The 14,594-nt window shown below is 36.1% G+C and overlaps 3 protein-coding genes across 8 annotated transcripts; 1 reads left to right on the forward strand and 2 right to left on the reverse strand.

Moving 5' to 3' along the window:
• Window positions 1-669: 669 nt before the first annotated feature.
• LOC113868978 (transcription factor MYB1R1) lies at window positions 670-2,582 on the reverse strand. The gene is made up of 4 exons (XM_027505026.1): window positions 2,051-2,582; window positions 1,723-1,931; window positions 1,145-1,615; window positions 670-904 (listed from the first exon to the last, which is right to left on the reverse strand). The coding sequence occupies exons 1-3, from the start codon at window positions 2,319-2,321 to the stop codon at window positions 1,190-1,192; spliced, it is 906 nt and encodes a 301-aa protein (XP_027360827.1). The 5' UTR covers window positions 2,322-2,582; the 3' UTR covers window positions 670-904; window positions 1,145-1,189.
• Window positions 2,583-7,700: 5,118 nt separating this feature from the next.
• Window positions 7,701-11,414, forward strand: LOC113868955 (protein COFACTOR ASSEMBLY OF COMPLEX C SUBUNIT B CCB4, chloroplastic). 6 transcript variants are annotated; one of them, XM_027504981.1, is made up of 8 exons: window positions 7,762-8,086; window positions 8,218-8,317; window positions 8,413-8,486; window positions 9,061-9,245; window positions 9,368-9,438; window positions 10,616-10,699; window positions 10,782-10,795; window positions 10,898-11,200. In XM_027504981.1, the coding sequence occupies exons 1-8, from the start codon at window positions 7,785-7,787 to the stop codon at window positions 11,178-11,180; spliced, it is 1,113 nt and encodes a 370-aa protein (XP_027360782.1). In that variant the 5' UTR covers window positions 7,762-7,784; the 3' UTR covers window positions 11,181-11,200. The 6 variants fall into 6 exon arrangements, 5 of the variants coding, with proteins under 5 accessions (XP_027360785.1, XP_027360782.1, XP_027360783.1 ...); XM_027504984.1 differs by lacking the exon at window positions 10,782-10,795 and having other exon boundaries at window positions 7,701-8,086; window positions 11,026-11,414; XR_003505445.1 differs by lacking the exon at window positions 10,782-10,795 and having other exon boundaries at window positions 10,620-10,699; window positions 11,026-11,079.
• A 401-nt stretch (window positions 11,415-11,815) lies between these two features.
• Window positions 11,816-14,256, reverse strand: LOC113868954 (glycosyltransferase family 92 protein RCOM_0530710-like). Its single transcript, XM_027504980.1, has one exon. The coding sequence runs from the start codon at window positions 13,976-13,978 to the stop codon at window positions 12,152-12,154; it is 1,827 nt and encodes a 608-aa protein (XP_027360781.1). The 5' UTR covers window positions 13,979-14,256; the 3' UTR covers window positions 11,816-12,151.
• Between the last annotated feature and the right edge of the window lie 338 nt (window positions 14,257-14,594).

Consider the following 14,594-nt stretch of genomic DNA (forward strand, 5'->3'; position numbering starts at 1 on the left):
AAAAGCTAATTTTATTGGACTGTCAATGACTCAACCAGTAGCAAGTTGAATACAGATTCAACTAAAGATTGAAAACAAGTCACAAATTATAGGCCTAACTAGTTGGACTAAAATCATTACATTGATAGGTTAGAAACAAATAAAAGAGTATTATATATATTTTAATGGTGGTCAACATACCATTTTGTTGATTTTTTTTTTTTACATCACCACTTATGCTATTATTGATTTTATTTTAAAATTGTTGTTTTCACAATATTAAATATGTTTAGCATTAAAAGTATAATAGTTAGAGGAGTAGTAGTAGTAATAATAATAATAATAAATGTTTCACGTAACCAACATCTACCTATTATAGTACTACTTTAAAATTAACTAATGTCAAATTAAAAATCCCAGTTAAGAGATTAAAATAGAAAGTACTGACAGAGAATGCTGCGCGCAATTAAAGTGTGCATCGTATGTTACCAAATTTTGCTCCTCTTACTCCCTTTGTATTTCTATAATACATTATCTCCATTTAAAAAAAGAATTATTATTTTTTTGTTGCACTAAATTTAACAAGGCAACTCGATCCTTTCCCATCATGAACTTATAATGGAATTAGAATTGGATTTGACATGTCAGCAAAAATAGTTACCCAACGGATTCACCCAAACACAAGAAAGAAAGAAAAAACACAATTAATGGCATATATATGGGCAAGAATAGAACAGCTAGCATAATATATTCCTCTTTTCTCTAAGCTAATATTTGAAAGACCCATAAAAAGACCAATAGCATACGAAGAGTACCGGGTGCCCTATCATTTCACGGTCACATTTCCCCACACAAATAGAAACAAGAATCCCCCAACAGCTAGAGAATATGACAACCCATCTTCTCTTTCTCCATCTATCAAAACCTGTACACCAAAACCAGCCATTAAAATTTGCCTAATCACCTACATAACCTAACCATTTTTTTCCACATCATAAGCACGATCATAATCATTAATTAATTCATATATCCCCCTCTCTCCTACCTATATTAATTATCTTTAGTAATTAATAAATCTCTTTCCCATCTTCAATTTTTTTCCCCTTTCCAGTACATTTCGACTTTATATCATTAATTTACAAACATAAATTAACTAAGACCATACTTAATAACTTAACCACACTATTTTTTTTTGGCTTCCTTCTTCTTTTCAAGCAACACTGATAATACTGTCCCCACCACCGCTGAACTTTCCTGCGGACATAGCCTGAAAAGCCGCCGCCGATGACGATGAGGAGGAGTGGCTACTACTTGCCGGCGACTGATCTTGAGACGGCGGCGGCAGATTTAACGACAACGGTAAAGGCTCAATGAGATTAGTAGGAGAAGCTTTCTCTTTCAAGTTCAAATTAGCCATCTTGGAGGACGGAGGCACTGGCAAAATAGGTGTTGGCCTAATCGGTTTGGCCAGTCTCTCGCCACTAGCAGCCGGCAACACCGCCGGAGCCAGACTCATCGGAAAACCCGAGCTAGGAAAGCCACCGTAATGTGCTGGTGGATATGCTGCTGGAGTAGGCGGTGCCATCGTTTCTTGCTGATCTTGTTCTTCTTCCATTATAGTAGAAGATTCCATCACCTAAAAGTCAACCAAAAAATTCAATCAAAATTAGATCTAATGATAAAATCATATTATTATTATTATTATTATTATTATGAAATGAAAGATGATGAAATTAAAATTACTGTATCAGTGGTGATGTCGAAAAGGCTAGATCTCCTCCGGCGACGGTTCTGATTATGGCGGCGGAGGAAGTACTTTTGAGCATGACTAGCAACCTGAGTTGGAGTGCGAGTCTTAACGAAGTTTCTAGAAATTCCTCTCCAATCTCCTTTACCCACCTTATGCAATCCCAACAGGAACAACCTGTGTTCTTCCTCAGTCCAAGGAACGCCTTTATCCACCAAACCAAACACACGACACACTCAATCTCACAAACAAACAATACTGAAGATGAAAAAGCAAAAAAAAAAAACAAAAGAAAAAACACATCATCCATTTACTGTTACTTACCTCGCTTGCGCTCCCGGGTGCGACCGGAGGCATGAACGACGTCGTCGGAGGCATAGCCGGCGTCTGCGCCGTTGGAGTCCGGCTCGTACTGGGAGAGGTTGTTCATGCTAGCACTCTTCCTGAACGATGAGTTTCCTTCCATCAATCGCACACCGAACAGCATGATGCCGTTCTCTCTCGGAGACCCTCCGCCGGAAGCGGCAGCGGCGCCGTCGGTGCATGTCCGAGAGTTGTGGCCGTTGTTGCCGCACTGTGAGCACGTGCGAGACATCTTAACAGTCCATGCAAGGAACAAAGAAGATAATAGAATATATCTATGTCTCTTCTATATATTTATAGATTAAGATATGATGAGAGAAGAAAATGGAGAGTAAAGAATAGGGAGGGGTGTTGTGTTTCTCTCTCTAATCTGATAGAGAGAAAGAGAGAGAGACTTGGGGAGGTTTGGGTGATATATAGAGAGGGGGTTTGGTTTGCTAGGGTTTAATTAACTGTGCTGTTTGTGTCTGTTTTGTGGTGGGCGCTGCCGTACGATGAAGTTACTAGGGTTACTCCTATATTACTGTGTTTGCTTACACATGCTGTCCCTGTGCGGAAGAAAAGAGAGTGTTTCTCACTTGTAATCATAGACATACATTGTTGTCGATGTAGTATTGGGTGGTGCTGTTTCGTTTGGGGGACAATATCCGTCAATCAGGACCGTCCACTTTTGTGCCATCTAATGTTGCCTCGGTAAGCACAAGACTCAAAATGTGTGTCCTACGTTTGTTTAGCGTTCAATGTCCGATAATAATTATGGACACAATTCAAATTTGGAAATGTAATATCCGTCCATTGGAAACTTGTAATTCTCTCGAATATTTTTTTATCTATTTTTAATATTGATTTTCTTGATTGAACAAAATTAACGTGTTTATTCTTAATCAAATCTTTGTTTAGATTATTCATTTTATATGATCAATGTAAACTATTAAAATAAAAATAATTAGTATTGTATTCACAAAAGAAAAACGCTGCATCCTTATTAAATAAATAACAAGTTAATATTTAATAATACCGATAATGCCACACGTTGTGATTTGTTTTTGAAGAAAATGCATGTCTACCTAGCTAGCAGAAAGGCTCTTCCAACTAACGGGCTCTTGGTTGGTGTACACTGTAGGCGGGGATCAAGTATATATCGACACTCAGGCATTTTTAACTGGAGTAGTCTTGTAATATTTTTTTATATTAAATTAAAAAAAGTACATATATTATTGTCTTGAAATATTAAAAAAATAATATTTGTCATTTAGTAATTAAAAATATTTATAGATATAAAGAGAGAGAGAGAATTTAAATTATTCTTATAAGTAAGCGCAATATATGATTGACCTAATCAAATTCAAAACTATGGGTAGGGCTACGAAAACCTAACAATCATGAAAGACTAAACTTACAAGATTAAGAAACTTAAATATCTCTGATCCGGTGATCCTTGATGTTGAAGTTGCTAGAGATATAATTGGTAGGAAATGTCAGCGTGTTAATGGAAAAGCTTTTCTAAAAGTAATAAGTTGAATATTTAATCAGCAATGCAAGCAAATAATGCTTTACAAAAATAATTATTATAAAGAAAAAGAGGGGGATGGTGGAGAATCAGGGTGTTTCTGCACCGTGAATTGGGCATATTCGCTGTTCCTTTGATAAAGATTTGGTTGTCTCGTACGTTTTAAATATTAGCATTTTGCCTTTCGTTTAATCATCCAAAGTTGTGGGTGTGGTCGTATGCTTGCATAGGATAAGCAAACATGGACCCCACTCATCACCTACACATCTTTCTATTCACCTCAGCCTTTCTATGTGGCTGTGGTAGTGACTCGTTGGTAATGGTGGGTATGTGGTTGGCACCTTTTTTAAGAGCTTTCACGTTTTCAACTTTGATAAGGTATCAATGGCGTTGAAAGTTGAGTGGTATGATTGTGTATTTCAGCATCAAAAGTCAAATAAAGTCGTCTAAACTAAGAACATGTTAAATGAATGATTGAAAGGAAAATAGTATAATTACTGTTTTATTAAAGTTGCAAACATATGTAAGAAAGTTCTTTAAATAGAACAAGTAATTTTAGATTTGTCTCATTTATTAAGTGCGCGCATCTCTAATAAGCAAGTAATTTTTTGTAAAATTATTATTTTTATACTTTCTTTTTGGAAGGTTCACGTAGCGTTTAAACCGTTAAACAAAACTGCTACAAAGAACGCATTTAGGGTATGAAAACAAATCGGGAAAAAAAAATATTAACAACTTGGAGCGATACCTTTCAGTTTTTTTTAAAATTTTTTTGCATGCATATGATAAAGATAAAAATATTTATATAATATTATATACGATATTAGTTTTAAATTATTTAAATAATAAAACTGTTAAGAAAAACGTGCAGCAACATCTGGAGCTTATTTGGAGGATCGAAAATTTCATGAAAGCTTGATTAATATTATAGTTTGCTACTATCAATTTTTGTGTCTTAAAGTGCGTCTTTTTTTGTCATAACTTGAAAGTAGTTGAGGTGGTGCTGTTAGCCTGGGAGAAGAATGGCTTTCAAATCCAATTCAATGTCACTTAATTAATTAGGAGTTGATTAAAATAATTAAAATGCCTATCAGTATATAGTCAGTTGCTTAGTTCCTAAAATGCTTTCATAATAACTACGATAACTTTTTTTTGGTCAATTTGGTATCCCTCGAAAGTGTTTTAAAGATTGTGCCAGATTAAAGAATTCAAATTTATGTATGTCAATAGTGTTGATTCAATTCACCGAGTCAACCTTTTTCTCTTACACAATTAGGACTTAATTAATTCGATCTGAAAGCAATTTACTAATTAGTACTTAACAGATATCTAACGCTCTCATAATATTTTTCTTGAGATTGGTAGCTAATTTGCCCTAACATTACTTTATGGACAAATTTTTTCCTAATCTGAATTTTTGTTCAAAAAATATCTATGAACAGTCTTTTTTTCCCACAGTTTTATGAGACTGTTTGATTGTTGCTTTGCATATTATCAATATAAAAGGACAAACATTCAATTATTTGTTATCAGAAAATTTTTATTTATACAAAAAAGGTGAGACAATTTCATGATCTCTTTTGATTTTGGGTGACTTTTCTGCTATATATACGTATAATGATAATAATATAATACATGATTAGATAATAATAGTAATTAAAAATGAAATGCTTTGGTGGGTTACTTGGGGAGAATGTTTATGGAGCACGTGTTTCATTATCTGAGAGGAGTTAAAAACTTGAAATGAAAGTGAATGAATGTAGCGGTCCACAAAGACAGAGTTATTTTGTTTGTTTGCATGTGTGCCGTGTAATGGTGTCTGTTGCATGATGTTGGGCCTCATTCTATGCCAACATGGTTTTTTATCGTACATTGTTAAACTGCTTTGGTACCACCGCACAAACCTGTGGCCGCCAATGTTTTTGGTTCACCAGCATTGTCCATAAGGGTGCCTATTATCAACATTGTCAAAAAGTTCTCCTCGTTTTCACTATTTTTATTTTATATACTTTATGGTTGCATCATAAAAGAAAACTAATTAAGACCTAACTTAACAAGGACTCTGCCAATCAATATGTTAAGTGTTTGAGTTCCGCTCTTTCTCAATTTGATGTTTTTTATGTAAATATTTCTGACCCTTTTTAAGTTTTTCAAAAAATCATATTCAAATTATTTTTGAGTTATGATATAATATTTTTTAATCACAGAAAAATCAAAATACGTCAGTTTAATTATTTGAATGAAGCGTCACTGTGAAAATTAAAATTTGAAAACAAATTATTTGACAGTTAAAAAATTAATTATCGTTCTTTTCGATAAAAAAAATCAATGAAAAGAATAATTTTGATTAATTTATGTACACAAAATCAATGTTATTAAAATTAATTTTAGTCAACTTAGTAAACTTCTAAGATTAATATGAAAGACTCAATGATAAATTTTATTCGATAATTTGTATAGAAATTTGATGGATGAAATTTTTACACCTAATTCCTTACCAAACTAGCCACAAGAGTTGAGATTCATATGCAAATTAAAAGGATGAACAATAAATGGCTTTAATCTAATAGGTATTTTTTTTTAAATCTCTTATAAAATATGTCAAATTGCTTTTAGGTGCACTTTAACATTTTTTCGTCTTTTCAACAACCTCATTACCCTATTTTAATAAATAATTTGACGACACAAGTGCAGTCTAAAATAAGCAATATGACATTCGAATTAGCGTAAACACGACTTGAGCGTAGTGAGTTTTAGGGTGTTCTTTCTCTTTTTTGTTTATTTTTTGTTCTTTTGCCATTTTTATAGTGCATTTTGGATGCTATTTATACAATATGCTCCTCACAGAAGTGAATTTGGTTGGGTTTTAAAAAAAAATCTCTGACCTTAATCAACCCAACTTACACATAGCAAATAGGATCGTACAGAATGCGAATTTATTATACAAACTTATTCAACTATAAAAGCAAATTTTCAATTTTTTTTAACATATGACTAGGGGTAAATTAAATAAATATTTCAAGTGTCAAACGCAAACCTAACAAATAACATATCATTAATTATGACCTAAAAATAGTTAATGCCTCAAATGAATTTAAAACAATTACATAGTTAAACGAGGCACGGTTGGAAAATATAATCTCTAATAATTAAAACACAAACAAATAAAACAGTGATTATGAACCAAAACCTTATTTCATCTTAATAAGTTGGGATGATTGTTGAAATTTTGAAATTGAGTACTTTTGTGCAGTTTTGAAGACTGAAGGGTCAAGGTTTAGATAGTTGCTAGGTGAGCGCCTTCACACAAAGCTTGCTCGCTTCCAAGCTTTCAACCCTAATGATAACCCTTTTAAGGAGAAGAAAACCCACTTGAGCATTCTTCGTATTTTATAATTACTTTTGGTTCTATCTTTGTATTTGTGGGTTGAGCCCAGTTTTTCTGGGTTGAGAGTCTTACAACCCACTATCTATCTTACTCCACTTTGATTGTTATTTGTTCTAGAATTATAAGTTGTAATTGAGGTTTAGTCTATTGTTTTCTTTAAAGGAAAATAGTTTTATAAAATAATATTTTTAAGTAATGTTAATATTTATAAAATCATTAATTATTTTTTTAAAGAATAAAGATAATGTTTAATTAATTTAATAATTAATAGTTAACCATATTTTTATGTTTGAATGGGCCTAAAGCCCAAAACTAGAGTGCGAAGAAAAGAAACCTCTTGAAAGTCTTCCCTAAAATAAGGAGACAAATGTTGGACCCAAAAAAATAAAGGAGCACAAGGGAAAGGAATATAACTATACCAAGAATATGGATCCAAAACAACCAAACACTACAAAGAATAAAAACCTAAGCGAATCCTTTTTTTTTTTTTTTTTTTGGGGTAAGATGAAAATCCGTAACACTGTGTTACCTTTTTTAAGAAAAATTAGAAAATATTTGTAACTCGGATAAAAAAGAAAGGAGAACAACAGTTTCAATCAAAAAGATTTTAACATCATTAAACCCTAAACCCTAAAAATAACATTACTCAGTAAAGAAACAGATAGATAGCAATAATAATAATAATAAAAAAAACACGCGAGTGCATAGTAACTGTGCGTACCTTGTCTTCCTCATCTAGAAAAGTCCACGTCATCCATCCCATCGAGCTCCAAAGGCACCACTGATAACAAACTTTCATGGAAGCGGGAACTGCTCTCTGTGTCCCACTCAACACTCACATTCTTGTTATTCCATTTCGCTCTGCCAATTCGAATTCGTTTTTCCATTTCCAACCTCGATTCACTCTTTCATCTGCTTCTTCCTTTTCCACTTACAGTTACAGAGGCCCCAAACCAAAACGCGACTTCCTCGCCGATTGGGTCTCCCAAAACGACGACGCCGTTCGCACCCTCCCCATCTACGTCGGCTCCGCCTCCCTCTTCGCCGTCCTCTTCAACCGCGCCCTGTCCGGTATCGCCCCCGTCGCCGACGCCGGCAGGCACTCTTCTTTCTATGCTTAGCTTCGTTAATTGTCATGTTCGAGTAATAATAATAATAAAAAAACCTATCTAACTGAATTACAACTGGAATTATTTATATCTGCAATAATTGTTGTACCTCTTTTTGCAGTTCACAGTCTAGAGCTGACCTGTTGACTTTAGGATTGGCCGTTACCAATATTTTGACTGGTCTTGTTTGGCTGTCCATAAGACCTAAATCTATAACTGTGGTAAGCTCTTTGCATTGCTCTTTTTCGTCGTTTTGAATCTGATTGTTGTTCTGCCTTCAGAATTCGTTTTTAATAGACATGTTTTTTGGGTCTAGGTTAATCCTCAAGGAGTTGAATGCAAGAGATTGTGCAGTACCCTCCCTGATGTTGCAAATAGTGAGTTGCTCTGGTAGGTGCATTTGGGTAAAATAACTTAATTAAGTGCTTATATTATAAGTTTTATTACAAAATTTAGAAAAACGTAAAAAGAACCTTACCATCGTGATTTTCAACGCGTAAATTAAAAAAAAAAACTATTTATTGATTCTTTAACCAGCGTCCTTCACTGATTAGCAAGACCCTAAAGTTTATTGAAGTAAGATAAAAAGGAGTTTATAGGTAACTCATACAATACTTTGATAAGCTCAAAAAAACTGTGTGTAAACTCTCGGCACTTGTTTGCTTCATTGGCTTTTCCCCGCTTGGTCAGTGGCTTTCGGTTTCCTGTACAGAAGTTAAAGATTAAAAATTTGGATCATGATTATGGCTTCCGTTCATTGTTATCAGATAGTCAAATATGCATCATCTGAAATAAGAAAATAGATGTTGAGGTTTGTTCTTATGCTGTTAATAAAAGAGATATGATTGCAGTGTAACAGGAAAAATACATGTTTTGTGATAAGCAAGTATGGAAGTTACTGATTTTTTAAATAATTAGTTTTTTCCGCTGGTTTATTGATAGCACCTTTGATATTCTGTCTCAGGGCATGGGAGTCTCTATCAGATGTCACTTGCTGTCGTTCACTTGTTATTGTTTATGAGAGCAGTTGTGTACTCCAAATTGGTTATGCTGCAGAATCTTCTCCTGGGGATGGTGACGCTGTAAGTGTGGACGTGGATAAATTGATGCAAGGATCACTATATAAGGATGTAATGAAATCTGGAGCTCGTAAGTTTCTAACCATATATGTCAACTATCTATCACCGTTGCTGCTACTTCAGTACTGTGCTTTTCATGAAGATGTGCTCTGATATTGATTAAAGCATCCTGAATCTTTTACACTTGTTCAGAGAGTTACCTGGCTAATCTATCTCTTTATCCTGGGAAATCTGAGCTGCCATTTCTACCTTCAAATACTCAGGTATCGTGTGTCTTTGTGTTGAAGCTGTCCACTTAACTAATGACATATGTCTATGCATTTCATCATTACTGTGTGTTCTAATTAATTGTTGAAGCATGTCTGAATTCCCTAGAGATAAAACATTCCACAAAATTCCATCAGTAACTAATCTGTTCTCTTAGGCTATGAGTGTATTGATGGAAAAGGATGGAATGAAATGACATTAGTTGTCACTGTTTTAAGTATTTAAAATAGGTGAAAATTGTTGGAATCTACTCCATCCAACTCCCCCCCCCCCCCCTCCCCCTGTGGGAGTCAAGCAGGAATCAACTTTTTCCTTACAATTCCGTTCTGTTTATAAACCCAGAAACAGAACCAGAGATTTCAAATAGAGAGTTGAGCAAAATAAAGAAGAGAGAAATTGCAATATACTCTTAACATCCTAATTAATGTATGTATTTGTGACTACTCTAACTGCTTTGTCTCCACATCTTTCATTCTTGTGTCTTGGCTCCTATAACATCCATTTCCTAAACAACAGAATCGAAATTCTCCTCCATTCCACCATAAAACATCCAAAACAATGGTATGGTAATTTTATTCCATCCCATTCCATTTCTTCTAATTTCACCCATTATTAAATATCCTAACATAGCTATTGGATTACAAGAAAAATTATATGATGGATCATTTATCTGAGGCTTATTATATGGTGTATAGTAATGTGGTGACCTTCAGGCCAGTGATCTTGCATCTTTTTATGTTTTGTTAACGGATACAAGTTTCATTTGTGGCAGAAAAATTACCACGCATATTTTTGGCAACCCAAATTATTTGGCTGACATACATGTAAAAGATCATATAATGCGTTAATCATGTTCAAATGATATAGAGTGGAATTATGAGAAAAAAGAAGTTGGGAAAAAGAAACTGTAAAATCTGTTAGGTGTTTCCACTCATCATTCCCTTTCCTCGAACTTAGAGAAGTTACTCTGTATTTCTTGTGATTTGAATTTTTTTTTTTGTTTATATAGTCTTCTGTCTTTTCATTTTCCTTTTTTTTTGGAGGAGGTTGTGTTTCCAGCTTCTCTTGGGGCTGCATCCTTGACCTCCTTTGTGATCAATGACTTAGTTGAAGATTACAAAATTGTCTATTATCTAATAACATAATTTATTCATACAATTTTTATTTTGCTAGGCAGTAATTTTACAACCACTTGGAGATAAAGGGATTGCAATTATTGGGGGCGACACAATACGAGGTTTCACTGCTTCTGATCAGGTAAATTTCAGCCTTCAATTTTATCATTTTTTTATTTCTAATGTTACATCTGAATTTGTCGAAATCCTTGGATTCTATACAGCATGCGGAAATTAGGTTAGTTTCCTTTGTTTCCTAAAGCATCACTTCAACCCCTATTTAACACGTCATGGAACCAAAAAAGGGAAAAAAAACCGCTATTAAAATGTCGAATATCAGTTTCTGTATTTCAGGCATGACAATAGTACCAGTACATTTTGTATATCCTGGAAATTATTTCCAATTTCAAAACTCAATGAGATGCATATATCTGTGGGTTAGTGGTATAAATATTGAAATGACTACAGGCATGGATTACATATATTGGAGAGAAGCTGGATTCTACCCTTGCAAAATATGTGAAACAACATCCTCTGATTTCACAAGATTAAGTTTCAAAGGTTTGCGAGGTAGCCTATCGTGTTTGTTTTTACCCGATTTTAATGGAAATAAATCCTACTAGTTTCCGCCGAGAGTTCTGGCAGAGAGGTAAATAGTTGATCCCATGTACACGTTATCCATCTCAAGGCAACGCTCAAATTATTAGTCTTAATAACTTATTTTATACTTCAGCGTATTTTGTTAGCAGCATTTAGTGGTTGATTTTGCTCTTTCAGTTCTGATATTTCCATTTGTAAGTTGTAAACCCCCGCCCCTCTTCAACAGAAAAAAAAAATCCATTTAATAATGCTTTTAGCACCTGCACGAACATACAAGACCAGAGTCCAGAGGTCACGTAATCACGACGTCATTCCTAAACATCTATTTACGTTGTGCCCTTCTCGCGGCACAAAATTAATTTGGTAGAGGACGTATTCTGTTAGCTGTTTTTCTATTTATAGCTTGCAGTTGCATAGAATAAATTGACATGCAGTTTACCATAGCTGAAAATTGAGTTGAAATACGTTTGATTGGTTACTATCTACGACTTGCCGGCTAGTAAAATAGGGGGCATAAATTATTGTAATGAGCTCGTGGAATAATAGAGGGCCCAAATTAATGTAATAAACCAAGCCCCACCTTTTCTTGGGCAATTAAAATTTATCAAGAGGGCGCCAAGGGAGCTACTCCATTGAACAAGTACGGTACGAGAACGAAGTTCAAACTTGTGTGATTATATTTCCTGTTCTAAATTGCTAAAGGCATAACAAGTAAGTTTGATATATCTAGGCTTTGTAGGCATGAATAATATTTAGCCCACTGGATGCTATATAGTTAACTAAAAAAATGGTAGGGAATTCATTCATATTGCTGCAAATATACATCTGTATGAGTCTGTTTCATATCTATAAAATCATATAAAAAAAATACGAAAAACAAAAATTTCTGTAACAGAAAGCCCCCCCAAAAAAGAATGAATGCCTAACAAGTATGATCATCGCGCTTTACATGGGTACCCAGCTACCAAGATGTTAGCACCCTGATTAGTATCCATTATAGAAAAGACCTTTCCCAGGGCATCAACCCAGTTGTAGGATCAGCAAAATAAGACAGAAGGAAGTCCTTCAGGCCAGTATCCCAAACCTCACAAAACTGTAGCCGCCAGTTAGGTGGTTCAATGGCTTCTGTTCCTAGTCCCGGTGCTCTATCCTTTGATCCTTTGTTCTGGTCCTCCTGCCAGTCCACAACATAGGTAGCAACCCTTCTGAAGAACTTGGCTTTAAAGGTTTCCCATACCTGGTACTTGTAGTGGTTTATTATAGCAGTACCTTCAGGCATGTTGCGGTACCTGAACCCCTCTCTGAGCTGAAAATGATGCACCACATTCAGGAGACTAATATCAAGCAAATCCGGCCGCACAATGGATTTGTGCCGCTCGGGGCTCTGAAGCCGGCACGTGTACCCTACGGTAACCCCTTGTTTAGGGGGAGAGTTCAATCCAGAAGGCCCAAAGCTATGACAAGTTGTTCTTATCTCTGCAATGGATTTTGAAGATGAGAAATTGGCAACCACCGATCTCAGAGAATTCTCACCAGGAACACCTACCCCCAGTTGTTGATGGAACTCATTGGGGAAGTAGAAGAACTCATCAACATCAAAGAACCCCACCCACTTGCACTCCTCCCTAGCCCTCAAAGCACAGTGGGAAAACCCTGCTTCTTGAGTCTTAATCCAAGGCCAGGTCTGTCTACTGACATTAAATCCTTGAAGATCAAGCTCCTCAACAACCTTCTCAATATCATCATCACTGTTGTTATCATAGATAAACCAACGCTCCACTCCAAGCCAAGCATGGTACATTACCCACTCCCTAAGCGCAGAAGCTTGGTTCCAAACCATAGTACACACGCACAACTCATACTTCCTTCTATTCCTCTTCTGAACTCTAGCACCACCAGAGCTACTACTTCTACTAGTGCCACCAACCCTAGCCACAGAAGGCACAAGAGCACGAACCGGATGCCTCACATTGCCACTCAAATAACTCACCGTGACCCGAACCCCTCGAGCCTTACCCGGGTTGTTCTTTATGCTCTGCGGCAACATACACCTCACAACTTCCTGAGCCATCGAAACCGCTCTCGTGGTGAGCAAAAGAGCACCGTCTTTGTGAAAACTCTTCAGGCCGAAATGGCACCGGATCCGGGTCGGATCCGATATCTTGTGCGGTCGCAGATTCAGCCCCTTCACGAACACCACAACGGTGTCTCCATCCAGGGTCGCCTCATACGCCACCCTATCCCAAGACTGAGCCGTTTGGTTCATCAAAAAAGTCAAACGCCGGCGACCCACCTCGCCGCGCCGCCGCAAATCGACGGCTTGGGAGTCGCCGGAGGTGGAGGAGTTCGTCCGGTGAAATGGGCACCTAACGATGGATCGAGATTCGTCGTACCGGTCCACGGACATAACAGGTCGAACCTGAACATCGAGGACCGGTTCGGGTGAACGGAGAGAGGAACCGTTGGGGAGGAGCGTGTAGTACACGCACTCTAGTTCGCGAAGTTGGGCATGCTGTTGGTGGGTTAGGATGAGAAGGTGGTGGTCGGGGAAGAGGATACGGTGTTGGAGGGTGAAGGAAGAGGTGGGTTGCGGAGGGTCAATAATAGAGTGGCTTGCGGAAGAGTAGAGGAGTGACACGGTGGAGGCTGTTAGAGGGGGTTTGAAGGTGGAATTAGTGAAAAAGGAGAAGAAGAAACGATGGTGTGAGGACAAGAAGAGGAGGAAGATTAAGAAGGAAAAGCAAAGGAAGAATGATCTTGATGAGATATGAAGGTGCCTTCCCACTGCACGTTTCCTCTTCCGCCGTTGCTCTGTATCCATTTTGCTTTCTCCGTTTGGTTTTTTCAATTCTTATTTGAATCGGTGGATGAAAGAAGAAGAATATGATAATGGAAGAAGTTGGTGTTGGAGACGAAGAAATAATGTGAAGAGAGAGTTGAAGGAGGCTGGATTTAGAAATTTGACGCGGAAGGATTGTGTCGTCAAAGAGGAATGAAAAGAAAGAGGTGTGAAGCTTCTCTCTCTGATGGAATAATGTTTAATTAGTGAGTTAAAAGGTCCAAAACTACTGACCTGAGATTCTGGCTGGTCTGATCTTGGACCGTGGTGAGAATACTGGATTGGATTACTCTTCAGAATCATTTTATTACTCTTTATTCTTATCAATTTTTTTAATTAATTTATGTTAACAATATATATTTTTATTTTATAAACATTTTACAAAATAAACAATTATTAAAAAGTAAATAAAAAATATAACAAAACTCTATTCATAGTTATTGAAGTGTTTTTGCATTTACTATTATCAGTTACGCTCATTATAGCGCGTGAAGCGAATGCCGTACTTTCTGCTCGTTATTTTTTACACACATACTCACTCATATATGTTGTGTATTATTAATATGATATGGGTACCCAAGACAAGAAAAACAATACT

Source organism: Abrus precatorius, unplaced genomic scaffold, assembly GCF_003935025.1.
Source record: "Abrus precatorius isolate BTA unplaced genomic scaffold, Abrus_2018 Scaffold6, whole genome shotgun sequence".
In the NCBI taxonomy this organism is placed as follows: domain Eukaryota; kingdom Viridiplantae; phylum Streptophyta; class Magnoliopsida; order Fabales; family Fabaceae; genus Abrus; species Abrus precatorius.

What these genes read in the sequence shown, in the direction of transcription:
- LOC113868955 (XM_027504981.1), top strand. Translation starts at nt 7,785, where the DNA reads ATGGAAGCGGGAACTGCTCTCTGTGTCCCACTCAACACTCACATTCTT. An exon ending in CCCGTCGCCGACGCCGGCAG is followed by an intron (nt 8,087 to 8,217) that starts GCACTCTTCTTT and finishes CTCTTTTTGCAG; the next exon opens with TTCACAGTCTAGAGCTGACC. An exon ending in GACCTAAATCTATAACTGTG is followed by an intron (nt 8,318 to 8,412) that starts GTAAGCTCTTTG and finishes TTTTGGGTCTAG; the next exon opens with GTTAATCCTCAAGGAGTTGA.
- LOC113868954 (XM_027504980.1), bottom strand. Translation starts at nt 13,978, where the DNA reads ATGGATACAGAGCAACGGCGGAAGAGGAAACGTGCAGTGGGAAGGCAC.
- LOC113868978 (XM_027505026.1), bottom strand. Translation starts at nt 2,321, where the DNA reads ATGTCTCGCACGTGCTCACAGTGCGGCAACAACGGCCACAACTCTCGG. An exon ending in CACCCGGGAGCGCAAGCGAG is followed by an intron (nt 1,932 to 2,050) that starts GTAAGTAACAGT and finishes TGGTGGATAAAG; the next exon opens with GCGTTCCTTGGACTGAGGAA. An exon ending in TCGACATCACCACTGATACA is followed by an intron (nt 1,616 to 1,722) that starts GTAATTTTAATT and finishes GTTGACTTTTAG; the next exon opens with GTGATGGAATCTTCTACTAT.